The sequence below is a fragment of the Pseudopipra pipra genome, chromosome 6 (genome assembly GCF_036250125.1).
Source record: "Pseudopipra pipra isolate bDixPip1 chromosome 6, bDixPip1.hap1, whole genome shotgun sequence".
Lineage (NCBI taxonomy): Eukaryota > Metazoa > Chordata > Aves > Passeriformes > Pipridae > Pseudopipra > Pseudopipra pipra.
Window position 1 is genome coordinate 58,251,543 of NC_087554.1, and position 19,660 is coordinate 58,271,202.

Genomic DNA, 19,660 nt, shown 5'->3' on the forward strand with positions numbered 1-19,660 from the left:
ACCTATTAAACTGTCTTTATCTCAAGCCACGAGTTTTTCTCACTTTTACTCCTCTAATTCTCTCCCCCATCTCACCAATGGGAAGCATGTCAGTGGCTGTGTGGTGCTTAACTGACAGCTGGGTTTAAACCATGACACTCAGTAAAACAAAGATATCACCCTAAATGGCTTCTAATTAATTTTCTTGTTTTGCAAATGAATGTAGTTACATTGTCTGTGTTTTATGCATCTGGTGTTTAAAAACAATGCCAAAGGAGTTTATTAATTATGCTGCCCAGAATGTCTAAGATGAGAACATTTTTGCTTCAGAGCAAATGTTAATTATGTTTCAGGTTTTCCTGTGACAAAGATATAAAAAGTTTGATTTAGCTTTTTAAAATCTCAGTATTTGCTGCCAGAATTGCAGGTTAGTTAATCTTCAGATTTCTGTGCTACACTTGAGAATGCTTGGCTTGTGAAACGATTCCATCATGTAAGAGCTTTAACTGCAGTGAACGACAAATTCAGAAGCTTGTTATGTCAGAAAGGAGGAGGAGGAACTTCTGTTTAGGTCTTGCCTTCACCGGGAAAGGATACACTGATAGTATTCGTGTAACCTTGCACTGATGAGCAGACGTCACATTGCTTTGGAAAGATTCATATTTGAGATCTGATGACTAAGTGGTGGTGGGCACAGCTGCTTTAGAATCACAGATAAAGGAAAGAAGGAAAACAAATCCAGAATTGCCATGTGAAAATCTTGCTGACATGTAATGCTGTCACAGCATTTATAAAGAGCAGAAATCCTATTCAGTGTCAATCAGGTACGTGCTATATTGAATGAAATATTTATTATTGTAAATGTTGCCAAAGATCTGCAATTGATAGTCTCTGGATTTTTGAACAATAGCCTCTGTAAGCTAAATGAGATAGTTAAATTATCAGAGTTTTTGTTTCAGTTCCAGTGTAAATTTGTTCTTAAAGTCTTAACAGTTTATGCAGATTAAATGGTCTTTCAATAGGTTTGTGTTTTTAAAATGTTTGTGGATACAGAGAAAATTATGGAAGTTTGTTGTATTTTAGGACTTTGACTTAAGGATCCAATTAGAATAGGATTGCTGCACTGAGAGCAGAAGGAGTATTTTGGAACATACATTAGGGGATTAGTTTTTTAAGGTTTTTGGAAAACTCCACAGATGAATATGCTAGCAAAGGATAAATGCCTCTTCTTAGCATCATAGTGTTTGGTAGGACCTGATCCAAAGCAAATCGGAGTTACTGGAAGTCTCCTCATTGACTTGACTTTTCAGTTTCCAGGTCTCAGACTGATAAATATCTCAGGTTTTGTTCTTACAGTGTAGTTTTCCCATTGAAGTCGATGATATAGATTTACACTCTTTTAATAAGATCTTCAGTTTTGAGAAGGATCTTCCTAATTAGGCAGTGTTTCTTAAGCCTGTTTCCTAAGTTTGCTTTTGGCACTGCTAAAAGGTTTACTTAACAGTAACTAAAGATTGTACAGCACGTGTGTAAATCTTCATCAAACCTGTCAGAACCTCTGCCTGAATGCTCGTAAAGACTTTTGGCTAGCAAGGGCAAGAATGGTCTGGGCTTTAGTCTTGGATGTTTTATAACCAAGGTTTTATTAGGGAAAATAAATTTCAGTCTGGAGAGAGAATGAGATATACAGAAAATTGTGCAGTTTAGACCTTGAAATGGCTGATGAATGTGCTATTTCTTTTTGGGAAAGGGTCCAGCCTTGTCATAGGGAGAATGATGCACAATTACCATTTATGTGCAGAGGAAGTTTTGATATGGTTATGGGTTGCACGAGAAACCACTTTTGAACATAAAGTCATTTACTATTTGATTCTGATGTACTCAGTGTTACCAGCAATCTGTTTCCTCATCTGTACCCTTGAAATTCTTTGCTCATCTGTTGTCCCCTTAAGAGAGGGAGAATTTTAAGACCAGTGCCTTTACTGAAGCAACAAGTACATTTTGTATTTCTAATTTAAAGCTTTAGAACTTCTATTTGGTATTTGAGAAGTCTATTAAGATTCCTCTTTTTGTTTGTGAACAAAGTTCAAGCATAGAATCACCCCTCTGTGGCTACCCCTCGTTTTTACTTTCCTTTCTCAACTTCCCTATAGATTTTTAAATAAGATGTAACTTAAATTTTGCAGACACAGAGACTGTAACACAGTGTTAGAAGAAGATGGCTGTAGTGTCTCCATTCTCAGGCTGGTCACTCTGTGTATGTGTGTAAGTGAACAGCTCAGCTTCCTCAGGCTTTCAAAAGAGAAATAACACTAAAAATCTGAGACCTGAAAGGAGGGACAAATCTGATGTTTCTTTGCAGTTGATTTCTTTAATGCTGTAAATGAGAATCAGTTAACAGAGCTTCAAGTATTGCTGGAGAAAGTGGAAACACAAAAGCTGTTTCATATCCTAGTGAATTTGTTTGCTGATAACCTGAAAAACTTAAAATATCACAGGAAGAAAATACCCATAGTTTTAGAGGTGTTGTTAAAATGTTGCAATTGCAGAATTGTCTTCAATAAGTCAGGCGGAGTGTCTTTAATGATGTTCTGATAAAGAATGGATTAAATTATTTTAATTAAAACCACTATAAATCCATGTTAGTGTATGATCTCTTTAAATACTCCTAGTTTTAGTTCAGATTCTTGAATATAGGCTTAAAGGTACAAGTAGCAAAAAGCTTACAGGGAGAAGGGATGGTGACCCAGGGGGCTGAACAAATTTTATACCCTTTACTTTACTGTCCTCCTCTTCAGTTATCTGCAACATGCTTTTGCCAGCAGCAAGAAATATGCACATAGAAGAGTTTGCCAGACCATTCCTTGAGAGACAGAACATAAGAAGCTCAGAAAACAGAAATGCCAGAATAATTCCTCAGAAATCATTCAATAAGACTAGGAGGAGACATTACAGTTTTGCCTTAATTAATATGTTAGACTAATGTCCATTGGTGGGGAATATCAACAAAATTCTGACTGACTCAGCTGAGACAGGGTTTTACTCACAGTAAAAGGCAGGTTTTTGTCTCTAGATGAGGCAAATCTAGAACAACTTTTTTTTGTTTAAAGGACATATACACAAACTTTTGTTACCTGTAGATGATGTTAAGCATATCTGACCTGGGATTTCATAAAGTGTTATAACAGTGTTTCATAGTTTGAAAGGCAAGAATAAGCAATGCCTTGGTTTCTGTGTTATTTCAGTGATTTTAGTGATGATGGGGGAAAAGTTACGGTGTAATTACTAATTTGTTAGGTGGTTGTAAGTCTTTTAAGTCATCAAAAATCAGGTATCAAAAAACTGTTGAAAAAACTTTTTCAAGAAGTTAGAATAAAATTTCAGGGGAAAATATTTAGTCCTGAATTTGTTGTAAATGTGAAGATGCACAACAAAATGAATAAAATTGTCATAGTATTTTACAGAAATTCCAATAAGAAAAGTAATTTACTGTAGCTAAAACCAGAAAAGCAGCTAAAGGTGTTCTGCATTTCATACATATTCATACATAGATTTCATTTCTACACCATGATAGAAAATATGACTAAAAGGACAAAAGTTTTATACTTTTACTGTGTAAAGGTAAGGCAACCACATATTATGTAAGGCAGGCATGGATTTCCAAACCATGTTGTTTGGATATGGAGCAAAGCAAGTTGTAAACCCCACCTCTGGAAGTGTTCAAGGCCAGGCTGGGTGGGGCTTTGAGCAACCTGGTCTAGCGGAAGGTGCCCCTGCCTATGGCAGAGGGGCTGGAACTGGACGATGGAGGTCCCTTCCAACCCCAACCATTCTATGATTAAATGGGACTCTCTTTGCTGTCAGAGTCCCACAGTGAAACAGGTCTCTCAGTATCTCCCAAAGTGCAGTGCAACCCCGCAGCATTAGTGGCTGCCTGAGTGGCAGTGGTGGAGAAGTACATCTGGCATGTTTTTCTTGGACAGACACTACTGACTGTCTTTAAATCAATGCTGTCAAGTGCTGTTTGCTGAAGAGGCTTTGGGATCATTGCTTACTAAGACGACTAGTGAAACAGACTATTTGACTACCTAAATTAATCCTATAGCATAAATCATTTGCATAGTAAAGGGGTTGTCCGGAAGAACACAGTAAATAACACCATTTGGGGGAGGAGAAGGTGGAATAAGGGATATTGCACATGGGTCTGGCAGGAAATAAAAAACAAAGAATACTTCTTTTTCTTCAGGTCATCCAGATCTGAAAAAAAAAATTCCCTGGCAGCATTTCTGCAAGGAAGGTTTTCTTTTGCCAAAGACAGCTATGGTTATGACCATTGCTTCTCAGCCTCATAAAGCAGGACGTCATTTGAGGAGCCTGAGGCATGGCATGGTATGGGGAACAGCCAATGCATCATGTCTGCTTAGCCAGGAGAAATTAAATCCCACATTTGCTGACATACATGACAAATAGAAACTCCCACTCTGTCTTTTAGAGTTATGGCAGACCAGATCTGCCAGGGTGGTATAGCCTGAGCTGCAGAAATAAATTAGTTCACATAATTTGGGTATATGTTCCACTTGTCTATCCATCTATCTAATGTTGTTACCAATAGATTGCCAGGGGGTCAGGTTTTAGGGGCAATTATGACTTTACTCTTTTGTCCATTGGCCAAAGGGCTCTTAATCCTATCACAGGTCTTTATGCCTAGTGATGGACAGCTGCTGCCAGGGAAGATCTCTCACCTTTGCTTTCATCAGAAGGAAAGATAGACATTATCTGCCCTGAGAAAGTAGGAAGTTTCAATTCCTTTTCTATCCCTATTGCCTGATTTACTTGTTTTTCTTCACATATTGACTTTTTTAGACACCCTCCCTTTCCTCTCAAATTTCTGGCTGGCATGAGTGCATTGCTGCCGGCTCTGCTCGCTGTGCGCCGCCGTATATCCTCACAGACCTGTGTGTGGGAACTGCTGTGGGAAAAGGGAATAAATTCCGGAGAATTTTCAGTCCCCAATTTATTTATAAGACAAGAGATGTTGAATTGCTGAAAGACTAAACAGAAAGAACTTGACTTGAGTCAAAGACTCTCAGCCCCTGTGCCAGCTCATGTCTACATCGTGCCAATAACTTAGAGACAGTTATTCAGTAATCCTCCAAGCTGTGTAAAATTCCTACTGGGGAAAATGAGGAATTTTATCCACAAGCTTTTGCCCTTTTTGATGGCAGATGCTTCTCAGCAGAAGTCATACAAATTAAAGATTTCCCAGCAACAAGTGGGGTCCCTCAGGAGTCCGTATTAGGACCAATATTATTTAACACCTTTGTTGATGACACGGACAATGGGATCAAGTGCACCTCAGCAGGTTGGCCAATGACATCAAGCTGTGGGGTGCTGTCATATGCTGGAGGGGAGGGATGCCATCCAGAGGGACCTGGACAGGTTGGAGGTATGGGCCTGTGTGAACGTCATGAAGTTCTACAAGGCCCAGTGCAAGGTGCTCGCTTGAGTCAGGGCAACTGAAGAAGGAATGGAGAGCAGCCCTGAGGAGGAGGGGCTTGGTTGTTGGTTGACAAGAAGCTCAGTGTGATCCAGCAATGTGTGTTTGCAGCCCAGAAAGCCAGCTGTGGCCTGGGCTGCATCAAAGGCAGAGTGTGACAGCAGGACAGGGGAGGTGATTCCGCCCCTCTACTCTGCCCTTGTGAGACCCCACCTGGAATACTGAGTACATAAGGACGTGGAACATAAGAAGGAGCAAGTCCAGAGGAGGTCACAAAGATGATCAGAGGGCTGGAGCACCTCTACTACGAACACAGGCTGAGAGAGCTGGGGTTGTTCAGCCTGGTGAAGAGAAGGCTCTGGGTAGACCTTATAGCACCTTCTGGTATTTGAAGATAGGGATTTCACAGCTTTTCTGGAGATCCTGTTCCTGTGCTTAATTTTCACTGTGGAGAATTTTTCATATATTCTGCTGAAATTTCCCTTGCGCTGCCTTGTCACTGTGATCTCTTGTTCTGACTTGTGCACTTTTTCTGAAAAGAGTCTGGATTTCTTCTCTTTGTAGCTCCGTTTCGGGGGGTAGAAGATTACAGTCTTGTATTCCTCTAGAGGGACAAGCCCAGTTTCCTTGGTGCCTCCATGTCATGTGCGTTGAGCCCTGAAACATATTTATAAATACTTAGAATAGTCTAGAAGTTGTCAGTGTCCTCGGTATCTCAAAGGCTAACATAGGCCAAAGGGTGCTCGTTTTGCTTAAGTGTTTCAAAGTATTCTTTCCTGTCTGCTTTTAATCTGCAACACTTTCTTCAGAGAAGGTCTTGAGGTCATTGAGAACAGATTATTAATTTTGCAGGAATGAGTACAACATCTGAGGTCTGGACAGATAGCTGTGTTTTCATTTTACTTCCCTGTCTCCCTCCTACTTGTTGCATCTAGTCTTTCTCAGGTAATAATAAACTTGTTTACTTGCCTGCGTTCTGTTGGCAATATCTGGCACCGCTGTGTTTAATGAGTAATAAGTTTTTCACAAAACCTGAAGCACAAGTGTCATTTTGTAGAACGACTTTCCTTTAGTGATCACTTTTTCAGAAAATGATTCAGTTTATTGTTGCGGTGAGTTGTGTGAAATGTAACTTAACAGAATATTAATAGAATGCTCCACAAGATGACTGAGGGGCTTCAGCTGTGGGGTAGTGGAACGAACCCTTGCTGAATCACCTCTATTTAGGAGAATGATTGCACTTTAATTTAAGCCTAGCAGAGAAAAAGGTCATCTTGATTCTCTATTGCAAGAAGTCTTTACTCAATATATATATAAAATTCCAAGTATGTTTTAGTGTATGTTGATGGAAGGGTGCCTGAGAACATCCATCACTCCCTCGTTTTTTGCAATGTTGCATTTTTCTAGGAAAAGCTATTGTATTATGTACCCAAGCAGGCTATAAAACGTGGCACCCTGCCCTCTCTACCTATTTTTCCCCCTTCAAAAACTAAAAAAAAAAGTCTCTAAAAACCAACCAACCATAAAAATTAAATTAGTTTTTTCACACAAGGCTTTTAAAGGGATACTTGGTATAGGTAATGTGCAATAAGTGGCTTTTGAGTTTGTTCAAATAGGTCAGATGGCTTAATTATTTACCCATGTGTCTGTTTGACTATGACATCTAAACCAGTTCGTGTCCCTCATCTGCTGTGTCTTGCACATTCAGTTGTTGTAGAGTTTTTTAAAGACAAGAAACCTAATTTTTTTTTTTTTTTTATGTGGAGAACATTGATAACATCCTTTTTTTCCCCCACATCATCCCACATAGCAGTGTCATCTTCTGAGTGCTGGAGACGATGGAGTTGTTTTCTCTTCTGTCAGATGTGAATCCTGCCCGTAGTGTCTTAGCTCTGTGAATGGTAAGTGTGACTCACGGAACTGGCCAGAGTGGCTATTTATTTCATAGTGGCATTTCGCTTGTTGAATATCTTGCTAAGTTAAACTGACTTAAGTGGTTTGAAACATTCTCAGACTCCCAGAAGACTGGAGTATAAAAATAATGGACACCTGGTTTGTTTCCGTGTTTGGTACAGATCTAGTGCAGTGCTGATAGACTGAGTCTAAATAATGTGCTTTATAGTTGAATCTTGCTTTCAAAATCCTTCTTCAGAGTAAGAGATAGTGTTGGGACAAGACTTCACTTTAAGAAGTAGTTATTTTCTGTGTAATGAATAGTACCTAAGATATGAGGACATTATACCAGGATGGAACAAATTTATTAGCCTGTTGCACTGTTTATTGTAATCCTTGTCTTAAATGTGGTTGTGCTTCCTTCTGAGTTACTGGTGTTAGTGGAGTTTGTTTTCTCCGGCCTCAGATCTTGAGATCTGGCTTCCTCAATCTTCAGTCCTTCTTTAAGACACACAACTTCACAGTCCAGCAGTAATTTTATAGGACCTTCTGAGCAATAATAGACAATTTTATCACTTTCATTTTATTTGTGAGGCTCTGGGCTTCCCATTTTAAACTCTCTAGATATAAGGAAACGTGAACTACGTGATCACATGTAGATCCATAGTCTACTGCGGCTAAACTATTTCTGCTACCCAAGTTAATTATCTGAGGCCAATGCTGTTATTTTTTCACTATATTACAGCCTGCTGAAGATCATGAGTACAGTTTTCTTTAACCTCCTGGACCCCAGAGTCCCTTCTCTTGTAAATAAGTCATAAGCAGTATGTTTTTCAGGAAGGCTGTACTGACATCTCATGCTTGTGTGAACTCCCATCCCTAAAACAAACCTCACTCTTGCTTCTGGTAACTTCTCTGTATGTTGCTAAATACTGTATGTTGCCCTTTGGAGACAATATGTCCTTCTGTTAAACAGGCAGTTACTCTGCATACACACACTAGTGGATTCCCTCTGCAGAAAAACATGACTTAAATCTCAGCTGATTTCAGTTCATAGAATTGTGTAGTAGCAGCTCTGTGTTCTCTCTGCTTCTACAGCATGTATTTTCCAAATGCTGGGGAAAGCTACACAAACAGTTGCCTGCTGCAAAATCTATTGGAGTATCACAGCAGAATGTGTCTAGCTGACCCTAAGAGAGATGTTGCTGTAATGTTGCTCAGGTTCTTCTTTGCAAAGAGTTTGGGGTTCCCCTGCAGTAGGTGCCCCTCCAAAGGGGACAGAGGGACCCAGTTAGCACAGACGGCTTTTGCTGGATATTCTGGGTGCTCTGGCAGAGTTTCCATGCACATCCTCAATACATGCAGCCTCTAAGATTACAAGGAGTATACAGCTTTGCCTACACAGAAGCTTCCGATGCATGTTGAATCCAGTGTGCTCACTGGGCCCACTTGCAGTAACCACTGCAAATACTCCCTAGATAATTTCTTAGTTCCATCACTTGCTGCTGAAAAATTGCCCAGGGTTACCCACCCTATAACCTGAGAGTGAAATCACCTTTGGGATTGTCAGTGCTTTTTGCAGTGAGATTTGCAGGATGCTTGGTTTCTCTTAGAGGAGGCTGTGAAGCATCTGGTGGGGGCAGATGAAGCCTTTAGGTTGTGTGAGGGGTGAGGTCAGATTCTCCTGCTTTGACTACACTGGAGTTCCAGTCCAAGAACTGCTGGACACAAACAGCTGCTGAAATATCTCACTTTCCTGTTTCCCACAAAGGAAAAAACAGCAGCTGGGACTGAAGTGCCTGAGCTGATCTAAATGAGTTCCTGGATATTTCTACATATATCTTCAGTTTCATAGACAGTGCAGAGTGAGACAGGACTCTCAACTATCCATTTTAGTCTAAAAGACTATTTCTCACATTTTTTGTTAATGATTCTACTCTCAGTCCTCACCCTAGAGGAGAAAACCGTGTTAATTGCCCAAGACTGCATACTAGAAATGTCATCTGGCTGAGAACTTTGGGGACAGGGAGGTTGTTGTACTTCAGCAAACTTATGTTTGAATCTTCCTCATCTTGCTTTTTGGTCATGTGAGATGAAAAAAGGTAAGAAGATTTAGCATCTATACCTTGGCAACCTGAGAAACAGCAAAGCTGTGGGTGACTGTTTAATTATCCAGTGATTTTTTGTGTTAAGGTCTTTTCTGTAAAAGTACACTGCAGTATCAGATTGAGGGGGCTGGAACTTGATATTTTGGATACGAAATTGTTTTGGATTGCAAACTATGTCTGTCTTCAGAGCTGGAATGAATTGCAGATGAAACTTTTAATGAAGAATAAAGAAAAAAAAATTTTTAAATGCCACTGTGAAGTAATGCTTCCAGGACAGGACTTGGAGGATGCTTTTGGTGGGCTTTTTTTTCTTTTCAAAATTTTTTTCTCTCTTAAATAATTTGGGTATACCTAAATCTGGCAAAGAGTATTTACTGTGGGTGTTTTAAGGTCTCTGTTTTGATAGCTGAGCCAGATGAGAAGAAGGATGGGGAGTACTTGGGATGGGGATGGAGAGTGGCAAGGAATTAAAAAACTTCTGGACCTTATGAAATCACTGGAGTTGTGTTGTCAGCTTTGGAAATATCTGCATTGTGTGACTGCTGCTTTTCTAATGGCTCTGTTCAGAGGTGCCGTATCGAGGGACCTCTCAGTGATGAAGTTGCATTGCTTGCTGACATCCATTACATGTCTTCCTCCTCTGTGGAGAGGGATGTGCAGTGGAGTTCTGGGTTTGGAAAGTATAGGGGATACATGTGTGCGTGCTTGTTTTCAAAATATCTGCTGTTACATGTTTGTGATGGAAAAGGGAAGTACCCTGTAGTACAAGGCTGAAGACTGTAGTACAGTTACAGCAGGAGATGATGAGTTATAAAGAGTTGATTTCTCCTCCATAACTGTGGACCACAGGGTAATTTTCCTTTTGATGCAGCACAGTTTTACCCTGGTTGTAACAAGTTACTCCTGTTAAGATTGAAGTTGTCACCTTCATATTTGTTTCGAGCTTTAAATAATTTACTTTTTAAAATTATTGTTATTATTTTTTAAGGGAGTCTGAACTCAACATGTGTCTTAGCTTTTATTTTTTAAGGATATTCTAGAAAGCTTTCTTTTTCTTAAAGGTAGTAAATTTGTACATTGATTAAGAGCAGTTTAATCTGTTTTAACAAGACATTTTTATATTTTCTGGTTTAGTGATTCCTTTTTTCTTTTAGATAAAATACTTAATACAGAGCTTCTTACTTTTTTAATTCTTTCTTTTTTTCTTTTTTCCATACCTTATCTTTTTAGGATGAATATTTAAACAGCATCCTTCAACCTTGCTTCAAAATGTCCCTGTGTGCATCTTCTCACAAGGACTTTTCTCAGTTGCTGCCTCTTCAGGATATTGGATGCAATAAAGCAGAAATCAAAAACTCACCTGCTGGTGTCATCTCTCCAGTTCCCTACAGCTGCAACCAGACCTCGCTGACAGCAGAGCACAGTCCACTCTATATTCCCTCATCTTACATGGAAAACCGACACGAGTATTCTGCAATGGCCTTCTGCAGCCCTGCTATGATGAATTACAACATTGCCAGCAACTTTGGGGATTCAGAGAGCGTGGCTGTGAGGCAAACCTCGAGCCCCAGTGCGCTGTGGTCTGCTCCTGGCCACCTCTCCCCTCTGACGCTGCACTGTCAGTCATCACTGCTCTACGCAGAGCAGCCCAAGAGCCTGTGGTGCGAAGCGAGACCGATGGAGCCGGTGCTGCCCGTGAGCAAGTCAGTGCTATTTGGTGCTTTAAAACTTTGCTGAGAATTATTTATAGCTTCTTTAGTTTAAGTCTTTTTTCCTTTTACATTTAGCTTCTCTCTTGGTCCCTCTGAAAAATGAAAGAAAGCCAAAAAACCTCCACCAGATGCCAAATCAGTCCTGAGTTTTGTGTCTGTTCTTTTTTTTATGTAACCTCTGAAATGAGATTTTTTTTTTTCAATATCTCCTTAGAGACTATACACCAACACAAAGCAGTACAAACACCTTCAATGTGGAAACAGTTTACTCTGTGTAAACATAAGTTCAAGACTGCTAGGTACTACTTTGTGTAGCAAAAATTAATTTTGCTCTTGCAAATTTTGAGTGAAAGAAGTAAAAGTTCATTCTTTTTTCCTTTTCATACAATGTTGTTCGAATTTCTTTTTATCCAGATTTGATTTTTTTTCTTTTTTTTTTTTTTTTTTACTGCATGTAATAGTTGTGAAGGCTTTTCAATAACTTGAAATTCAAGGGAAATGTTTTCTTTGCTCTTTGGTTTTAGTATGAACAGTCACATAGCAGCATGCATCATGTTAAAAGGGGGCTGCTACTGAAAAAGTCTGACTTTGTTTCTTGTTGCTGTTCTCAATTGACTTTGTAAAGGTGTTGTGAACAGCAGAGTCAGACTAAATTTTCAGCTGACAAGAAACTCTGCAAAAATATGTTCTCTTTCCACACATTTACTCATACTGCAAACCTTAAGCAGTGTGTAAATCATCAGCTGATGAAATTACTCCATTCATGGGCACATTTGTTGGATGGATAAAAGCTCAGGATGTTGCAGGTGCTGTTCCTGCTTTAGCAGCTGTATTTTTATTCATAGGGCTCCTTATTTAACTTCAGCAGTCATTTTGAGTGTGAAAAATAGCGTGTCCTGGCAACAGTTTTAACTCAATTGTTAAAGGATTTGTGCTATTTGGGGACTACCCACATTTGTACCGTGGTGGGTGAACTTTAAGCTGTCTGCACAGGACTAAGGTATGGGATCCACATCTACTTCTGACTTGTAGGCTGCACAGACCTTCATCCCAGCCACCTGACTAGTCACTACTTGGAGTTGGCAGAGAGTAGCAGGCAGTTCTGGAGTGTAACTCTACTTTCAGTGTAAGTGTGTGGATTGGGAGACACTGTTTGGGTAGCACTTACACACAGAAGAATTCCCTGAGCAGCTTTGATGTGAATAGGGATAACATGCAAACTCTTCCCACTTTGATTAGGGTTCCAAAACTTTGACAGCCCTGGGAAGGCTGCTGCAGGTTAGTGTTTGAAGCTGTCCAGACGATGGGACAACAGTTGGAATAATCCAAGAGCTCCTGTCTGATGCTCTGCAGTGCCCTCTCTACGTAGACAGAAGGGAAGCTAAACCTGCCACACTGGAGTTTAAATAAATAATTCTTCTGCTATTTGTATAGATGTATAAGGACTATTGCTCATGTAGCTCATGATGACCTAACAAAGAGAAACCAAGAAAACCTGGAGTATATAATTTTTTTCTCACAGAATGGTTTGAGTTAAAAGGAGCCTTAAGGACCATCTAGTTCCAAGCCCCCTGCCATGGGCAGGGGCACCTCTCACTAGACCAGGTTGCTCAGAGTAGTAGGATGACTAGTAGCAAATTAATTATTAGTTAATTTTTAAAAAGTCTTAATTCTTTTTATAGAAACTTAACATCTCTATGTAGAAACCATAGAGAGGAATACAAGGAGGCATAAAGCAATAAATCTTTTTCCACATGGTTCCTCAGTGGCAGCCAGGGTAAATCCCCCATTTTCCTGCATCCTTTGGTGCAGGAGCATTGTGGGCATCCAGCCAGCTCCTGCCAGCTCATCTGGAGGACCTGGCAGCTTGTTTATCTGCTGAGAATTCCGAGGTGCTCCAGTCCCAAGGGTGCTGGGATGTGGTCTCTGACCACGCGTGGGGATTGCTGTTGGTGTGGACACTCTGCCTGATCCTACAAGTCTCGGGACTGTGTCCCTTAAAGCTCTTGACTGTTTGCTGGTTCTGTTGTCCTTAAAGACATTGGTAACAAATTGATGGGGTTTTAGCCTCCTGCTGTGCCGCTGCAGCTGTCGCAGACGGGCGGCTCTGGTGCCTGTTTGGCACGCAGGAGGAATTTGTTCCAGATGGTTCCTCTGTTTGCGAGCTGTTCGCCACAGTCTGTGGAAGTCTTCCAGCTTGCATGTGTGCAGGGTGGCTGTCATTCCACTTTTAAGTACGGAAAGAGAAAGTGTTTTTTAAAAACACTTGTCATGGCTGGAAGGTAAAAAAGCAACGCTCCTCACCGAGTGTTACAATCTGTGCTTTTTCTTTATTTTCATCCATAACATCTCGGTCCTTTAACGAGGGCAATAAACATCACTCTCCACAGCGTACCAGTCAGTCACAGAGAGGCTCTCCAGCTGATTTTGAGTCTTTTCTGACCCTCACAATTGGATCACGATTCCCAAGTAAAGCTTAAAAATATATCTCTTTTACTAATGTGAAATGCAAAATTACTTTTGCTTCCAGATACGGGGAAATGGGAAGGAATAGCAACGTTTTTTCCTCCTTTCATTAGCAGCATATTAAGCATATGTGATACAATCCCTTTACTCTAAAGGAGGAGATCCCCCTCAGTCTTCCCAGCATGGCAGAATGGGAAACAACTCTGTGATTCACCAATCCATTAATGGGGGAGCGTGTGTCATCGGAGACTAAGCTTGTTAAACATCTAAACACTCTTCTGCCCTGCAATATCTGAATGAATTAATGTAGTAAAAAAATCTTTCAGTAACTCAATTGTACAACAAATACCTTAATTTTTCTGGTTTGAAATTTGTCCAAGAAACACCATTTTTTCCTTTTCAAATTTTCTACTAGGAAATTGGAGCACGTTCTCCTCATACACTTATGAACTTGATGATTTTTAGTTGGCATGTGGGTGTGTTTGTCCTTACCTCCTGTCATGAAACCAGCACAAAGTCTACTTTTAATATATTAGTTAAAGCCTCTGACAGCACTTGCAACATGCTTCCAATGTTCTGTTTAAACTTGCCCTTGTTCTATAGAAGTCATAAACTGTGCTACCTGCTGTCTTATCCCAGCTGATTTTATTTCTCCTCCCTAACCCTGCTGGAAAGCGGGACGAGGAAAATTCTAGAGTTTCTAAATTCTGCCTCTGTGATTAAATTTATACCTATAAATTGACTATACACCTTTCCTTCTCTCAAACTGCTGCTGAGAGTTTGTCCATGACAGTATTTGAAGGCATAACGTGCTAAAACCACCAAGAAAATGACATCCAGATAAAAAGGATACAGTGGATGTACTTCCTATACCCAAACCCCACATTACTGATAATCTAAGTTCCTTTCCTCTTGCTGTTTGTTTACAGGACCCTGGTGTCAGGAATTGGCTGTTATTTCGTGTTTTTATCCTGTTTTCATTTTAATTCAGTCACTAAGAATAGTTACTGTTTGTTGGAATTATTTGCAATGCTTCAGGAATTTGTATATCTTACTAATTTATACAGAGCAATTTTTAATTTTTTTATGAATGAAAGTATTTTATTAATTGTGTTTCTCCATTATTCTTGTATTCAGACTTCCATTTATTTAGCATTTGGGTGACCAATGTGGTCATCCCCTCGAAGAGAAAACTTTGACTAACATCATGAGTCAGTCTTGTGGGCTGAGATTCACATCTCAAGTTATTTGTCTCCAGAATGTCACTGAATGAATAAAACCTCATGTAAAGGATTAAATACTTGAGAACATATGTGCAACGTAATTTTGCCTTACTAACAGTACAAACTGCAGCTCTGTTCATTGTAGCATTTATCGTGTCAGTCTGAGCTGTCTGAGTTCTCATTTTTCCCTGTGAAGCTTCTGAAAGGCAAAGTCCACTGGCTTCACAAATTCCTGGACTTGTACATTTTCAAGAATTCTTCAAGATCCGTCAGCATTCCATATGATTTTCCCAGGGTTCATGTGATTGACATATCAGCAGTCCAGTTTTATGCCTTTCAGTATTTTAGAACTTTATAGTCTCTCATCACTGAAAGCTCAGGGATCAGACTACATGCTTTAAATTACCTTGTCAGAAAAGACTTTACAGTGTTTCACACTATCCTGTGTTCAGAAATGAGACTCTATAGAGAGAGAAAAGAAGACAATGGAAAACTATGAAACTCTTTGTAGTGCAGGTTTAATTTCTCCTCTTTTATAGCAGATGTTTTTCTTTTCTATCAGAGAAACGTTAAAAAGGAAAACTAATGGCAATGACTGTACAAGCCCAATTGCAAACAACCCCGGCTCAAAAAAGGATGCCCACTTCTGTGCAGTCTGCAGTGATTATGCTTCGGGATACCACTATGGGGTCTGGTCTTGTGAAGGCTGCAAAGCATTCTTTAAAAGAAGCATTCAAGGTAGGACAATTGGCTTTTGATAATGTTGCTCAAATAGGTTGTTCCATATGACCGGGAGCTGCAGCAGTGGATCTACTAGTAATGAACTGATCTGAAATTCTGGGGCATGATGCTGTACTCTGAAAGAGAGAGCAACATGTGATTTGACTGCTCTGTCTTTTGGCTCTGATGTTATCAAGATCTGGAAACATTACAGAGGGAGCAATTGATTTCTTTAGAGAGGAGGTGGAACACATAGCACGGGACGGCCCCACAGCAAAGTCCTGGGTGGGTGGCACAACAGACCTGTGAGTGTAATGGCAGTTTGTGTCCCAAGACAGACGTAGTAATTGTGAATTTGTTGTCACAGACTCAAAGTAGGCAATTATCTGGAGATTTTGCTTACCAGGAACTACTCTTAACAAGAGTATATTGCCCAGAGCTGTTGAGTCATAGAGTATAACATCTACACAGTATGTAGGATATAAAAATATGTGTAGCACATGTTAGGCACTAACCTGATTATTGTTAATACTCAGGCCTCCACCACCCAGGGCCTAGATTGCCATATCTCTTACTCCACCAGATCTCTCAATCTAAGACTTCCACTTCCATGTTTAAGTTCTTAAATATTTCTTATTTCCTTCAACTTTGCTGAGTGGCTGCAGTGTGAATGTAGGGCTTCATGTTTGCTATCACAGCCAATGGGAGTCACTTAGGCACTGTATTGCAGCTTTGGAGCACTGCATTTCTTTAATCTTGGTCTATTTAACATGTTCTTTGGCCTCATCCGGGGCCACTGGGTGGAAAACTGCTACTGACATTGGATACTATATGCGGATACCAATACAGAAAATCCTGTCATTTTTTTGGTCTCTAATGTTCCCCTTCCTCTTCTGCCTGCAAAGCCTTCAGCAATCTTCAGATATTTTCTTTTGGCTCAATGCAGCACAACTGGTGTCACCACGAGAATCGAATTTAATTCAAAACTTGTTTTGCCTTTTCAATTTATTGTGTAACTTCTGTAAGCTGGTGCAAGTGCTTTAGACTTTTAAAATAACTGAAGAGAACTTTGTCTCCAGTTTGTCACAAATGGAGACTGAATTTGATCTCAAAGTGTTTTCTGTCAGGTAAATGATTTGCCTGCTCTGTGTTGCTCACATGTGCTTGGGCCGTCAACGAGTTACCCACTGTGGTCCTTTGTACCCCTCAATATACCCTGTCAGGAAATGGTGTTTGTAATTCAAATAAAAGAAACTCAGTTCTTGGCATAAAACACTACCAAGCCCTCAGCTGAAACTGCTGTTATGCAGGATATTCCACATTAAAATGAAGAACTTCTGGGCCTACCGTAGACCAAAATGTCAGGCTAATGTCTAACTAAAATTAGATGGGATGACTGAGCAACTGTGTGTGGTCTCCTCAGCTTGTCCAGGCCTGTGGTGTAGTCTCTTTGTCCTCCATTGCTGAACATCTGCCTGCAAGCTAAATTATCCCAAGGCCACAAGAGTTTTAAATCACTTTATATTCCTCTATGCTTGGGTTATAGTGCAACAGAGAGCTTCCTCCTCCTTTCCCCCCATGTTGTGTGAAGAGAGATAAACAGTAATTTGTTTTTCAGTCATATCTGCCAGTAGGAAATGGGACAAACTGTAACCTGATTGCTTCTTTCTAAAATTGTCAGTTCAAAAATTCAAGGTTAAAATAATTTTAATTTTGCAAGGAAATAGTCACAATGGTTCAGTTAAATAATTATTCTTGGGGACCTGAACTCCTGGACTCACATCAAATGAAAAAAACCCACTGTAGTAGTTGTGTTTTTGCCTGATCTATTCTTATAGTTTGGAAAAAAAAACAACTTGGAAAACAACCTGGGAGAAAAGACATTAAGAAATGTAAATAACTGAATAATTTTTTAATCCTTTGGTAATTGCTGCAAGAGATAGTTTCAGTATTTGACAGCAAATGATTAGACTGCATTTACAGCAGGATCATACTCAAGTCCAGTTCACAGTAATAAACCTTTGGACCAGATTATTGATTAATGAAATACAACGACGTAAAGAGATTCGGATAGGAATGAGGTGAGATGGAAGAGAAGGAGAAGAGAATAAAATAAGAGAAACACTTTTCCAGAATATCTAAAATTTATACCTTCTACTTGTGCTTTTCTTTGTACTTACAGTATGCAGTATTTCATACCAGTCTTTCTCTCTTGGGCTTTTTTTTTTCTTTTTTTTTCAATTAACTTTGGTCCAGGGTCAATCCTCCCAAGGCTTCTTCATTCCTGGAACTCACCACTTCAGAATTCAGTAAATAGAGCTGTAGTTTACTTAAATCTTTGCAGGACTGAAGCTGTCTGCACCGCTCTTTTCAACTCTGCTGAGGAAAAAAAAATTAAAATCTAGTATCTGCCATCTGTAGAGTCCCAATATACAGCATGAAGTTGGAGGTTGGGAGCACATTTCCACAAGAGTGTATGTTCCATTTCCAAAAATGAGTTAGTGTTAGAAGGTGCTTGGTTATATCTAACAGTCATCACTATAAAGCTGGGCTATGTTGTCTGGTTAATTTTGAGGCCACAAATTGGTGTTTTAATATAGGATAAATACGCTTTTTTTCATCAGTTAAATTAATGGAGCTTAGATATATGCATGTGAAAAAGCTGAGATGCTTAAAACCAAGAACATTCCTGATCTGGGAGATGAGAAAGAGAGATGGTTGGAAATGTTAAACTTTCCCTTCTTGTTCTGCTGCAGGACACAACGATTACATCTGCCCAGCCACCAATCAATGCACAATAGATAAAAACAGGCGCAAAAGCTGCCAGGCATGCCGGCTACGGAAATGCTATGAAGTGGGAATGATGAAATGCGGTGAGTTTTGCATCTCTGTGTTATTTCCTTGGGGTTTGCTGGCTCTTTTTTTTCCTTCCCTTCAGCCAGTTCTGTATATAGTTTTTCCCGCTTTTTTTTTTTGAAATCCTGAAAAGGCACAACAGGCAATCAAGGCAAGGCTTAGGCTGGTTTTATAGGAAGGAATGCGCTGATTCTTAAAGCAGGAGAAGACTTTTCAGAAGAAAACCTGTGGGAAGGGGCAAAGTGTAGGTTAAGCATGTGAAAATCATATAACCTCGGGAAGGCAGGTTACTTTCCTGCTGTGTTCTGCAGAATGGGAACCCAAGACCTGCTGTTTCCTGAGCCTCAAGTCAAACTGAAATCCCTGCTTAATATGAGGTAAAACAGCCTGTGCTGTGCTCTGCTGTTGAATGTACTAAAGGAACAGCAGTGTCACATCAAAGCAGTAGTTAATTAACTCAGTATTCTGCCTCCAACAGTGGCAAGAGTGCGTGCCTTGGGAGGAGTGTAAGAATGAGAGGACACCTATGTGAAACTACTGCTGACAACTCTCAGCTGGGAACATGGCAACTTTTCCACTGTCCCTCTATTTAACCCCATGAATTCTTAGCACCTACAACATCTCTCAGCAGCTTGACCACCCATCATGTGAAGAACCAGCTCTCTGGGGCAGAAATAGTCAACAACCACTTCTTATCACTGCACCACTCTGAATTATCCAGTCTTTTCTGTTACTCCTATCTTCTATTTAGAGTGATGTGACCTCAATGTATTTATACATTTATGGATGATATTTTAAAGGTTACTTTTAAGAAGAAAATAATTTGAAAGATGTTTCAATATCTAGCATATGTTCATGGTGAAGGTTTGCTGTTTCTTATAGATTCCCCAATGTACGTGATAGAAACAGGCTGGGAAAACATCACGTAGGAACAATGGAGTGGAAAGGAGAAGGTCACTGTGCTTGGCCCTTCATTAATGCATCTCATTTAATCCCATTTAATGTAGATATCTACTTCTATTTCAAGGCTAGGCACTGTTTTCATCCTCCCACTGCTTTGATCTGAAGGCTGCTTGAAGAATATGATTCCTTTCATTAGGAACATTCTTCAGAATTCCAACCTGCATTTATTGCTGGACAGTGATTGCCTTTTTGTTCTTGTGGCAATATTGTCTTTTAGCTTAGAGGCTCCCCTTCTCTTTATTG

At 39.9% G+C, this 19,660-nt stretch overlaps 1 protein-coding gene across 7 annotated transcripts in view; it reads left to right on the top strand.

Moving 5' to 3' along the window:
* The first annotated feature begins 551 nt into the window (after positions 1 to 551).
* ESR2 (estrogen receptor 2) overlaps positions 552 to 19,660 on the top strand; it is a 41,753-nt gene continuing 22,644 nt past the window's right edge. Inside the window, exons 1-6 of one of the 7 annotated variants that reach the window (XM_064659390.1) lie at positions 552 to 803; positions 6,329 to 6,421; positions 7,287 to 7,377; positions 10,708 to 11,180; positions 15,441 to 15,616; positions 18,355 to 18,471. In XM_064659390.1, coding sequence (XP_064515460.1) covers positions 7,375 to 7,377; positions 10,708 to 11,180; positions 15,441 to 15,616; positions 18,355 to 18,471 — 769 coding nt within the window. In that variant the 5' untranslated portion in view covers positions 552 to 803; positions 6,329 to 6,421; positions 7,287 to 7,374. Of the gene's footprint in view, positions 804 to 5,781; positions 5,861 to 6,328; positions 6,422 to 7,264; positions 7,378 to 9,218; positions 9,472 to 10,707; positions 11,181 to 15,440; positions 15,617 to 18,354; positions 18,472 to 19,660 lie in introns of those variants that run through there. The other 6 variants (XM_064659393.1, XM_064659391.1, XM_064659394.1 and 3 more) reach the window with 6 other exon arrangements.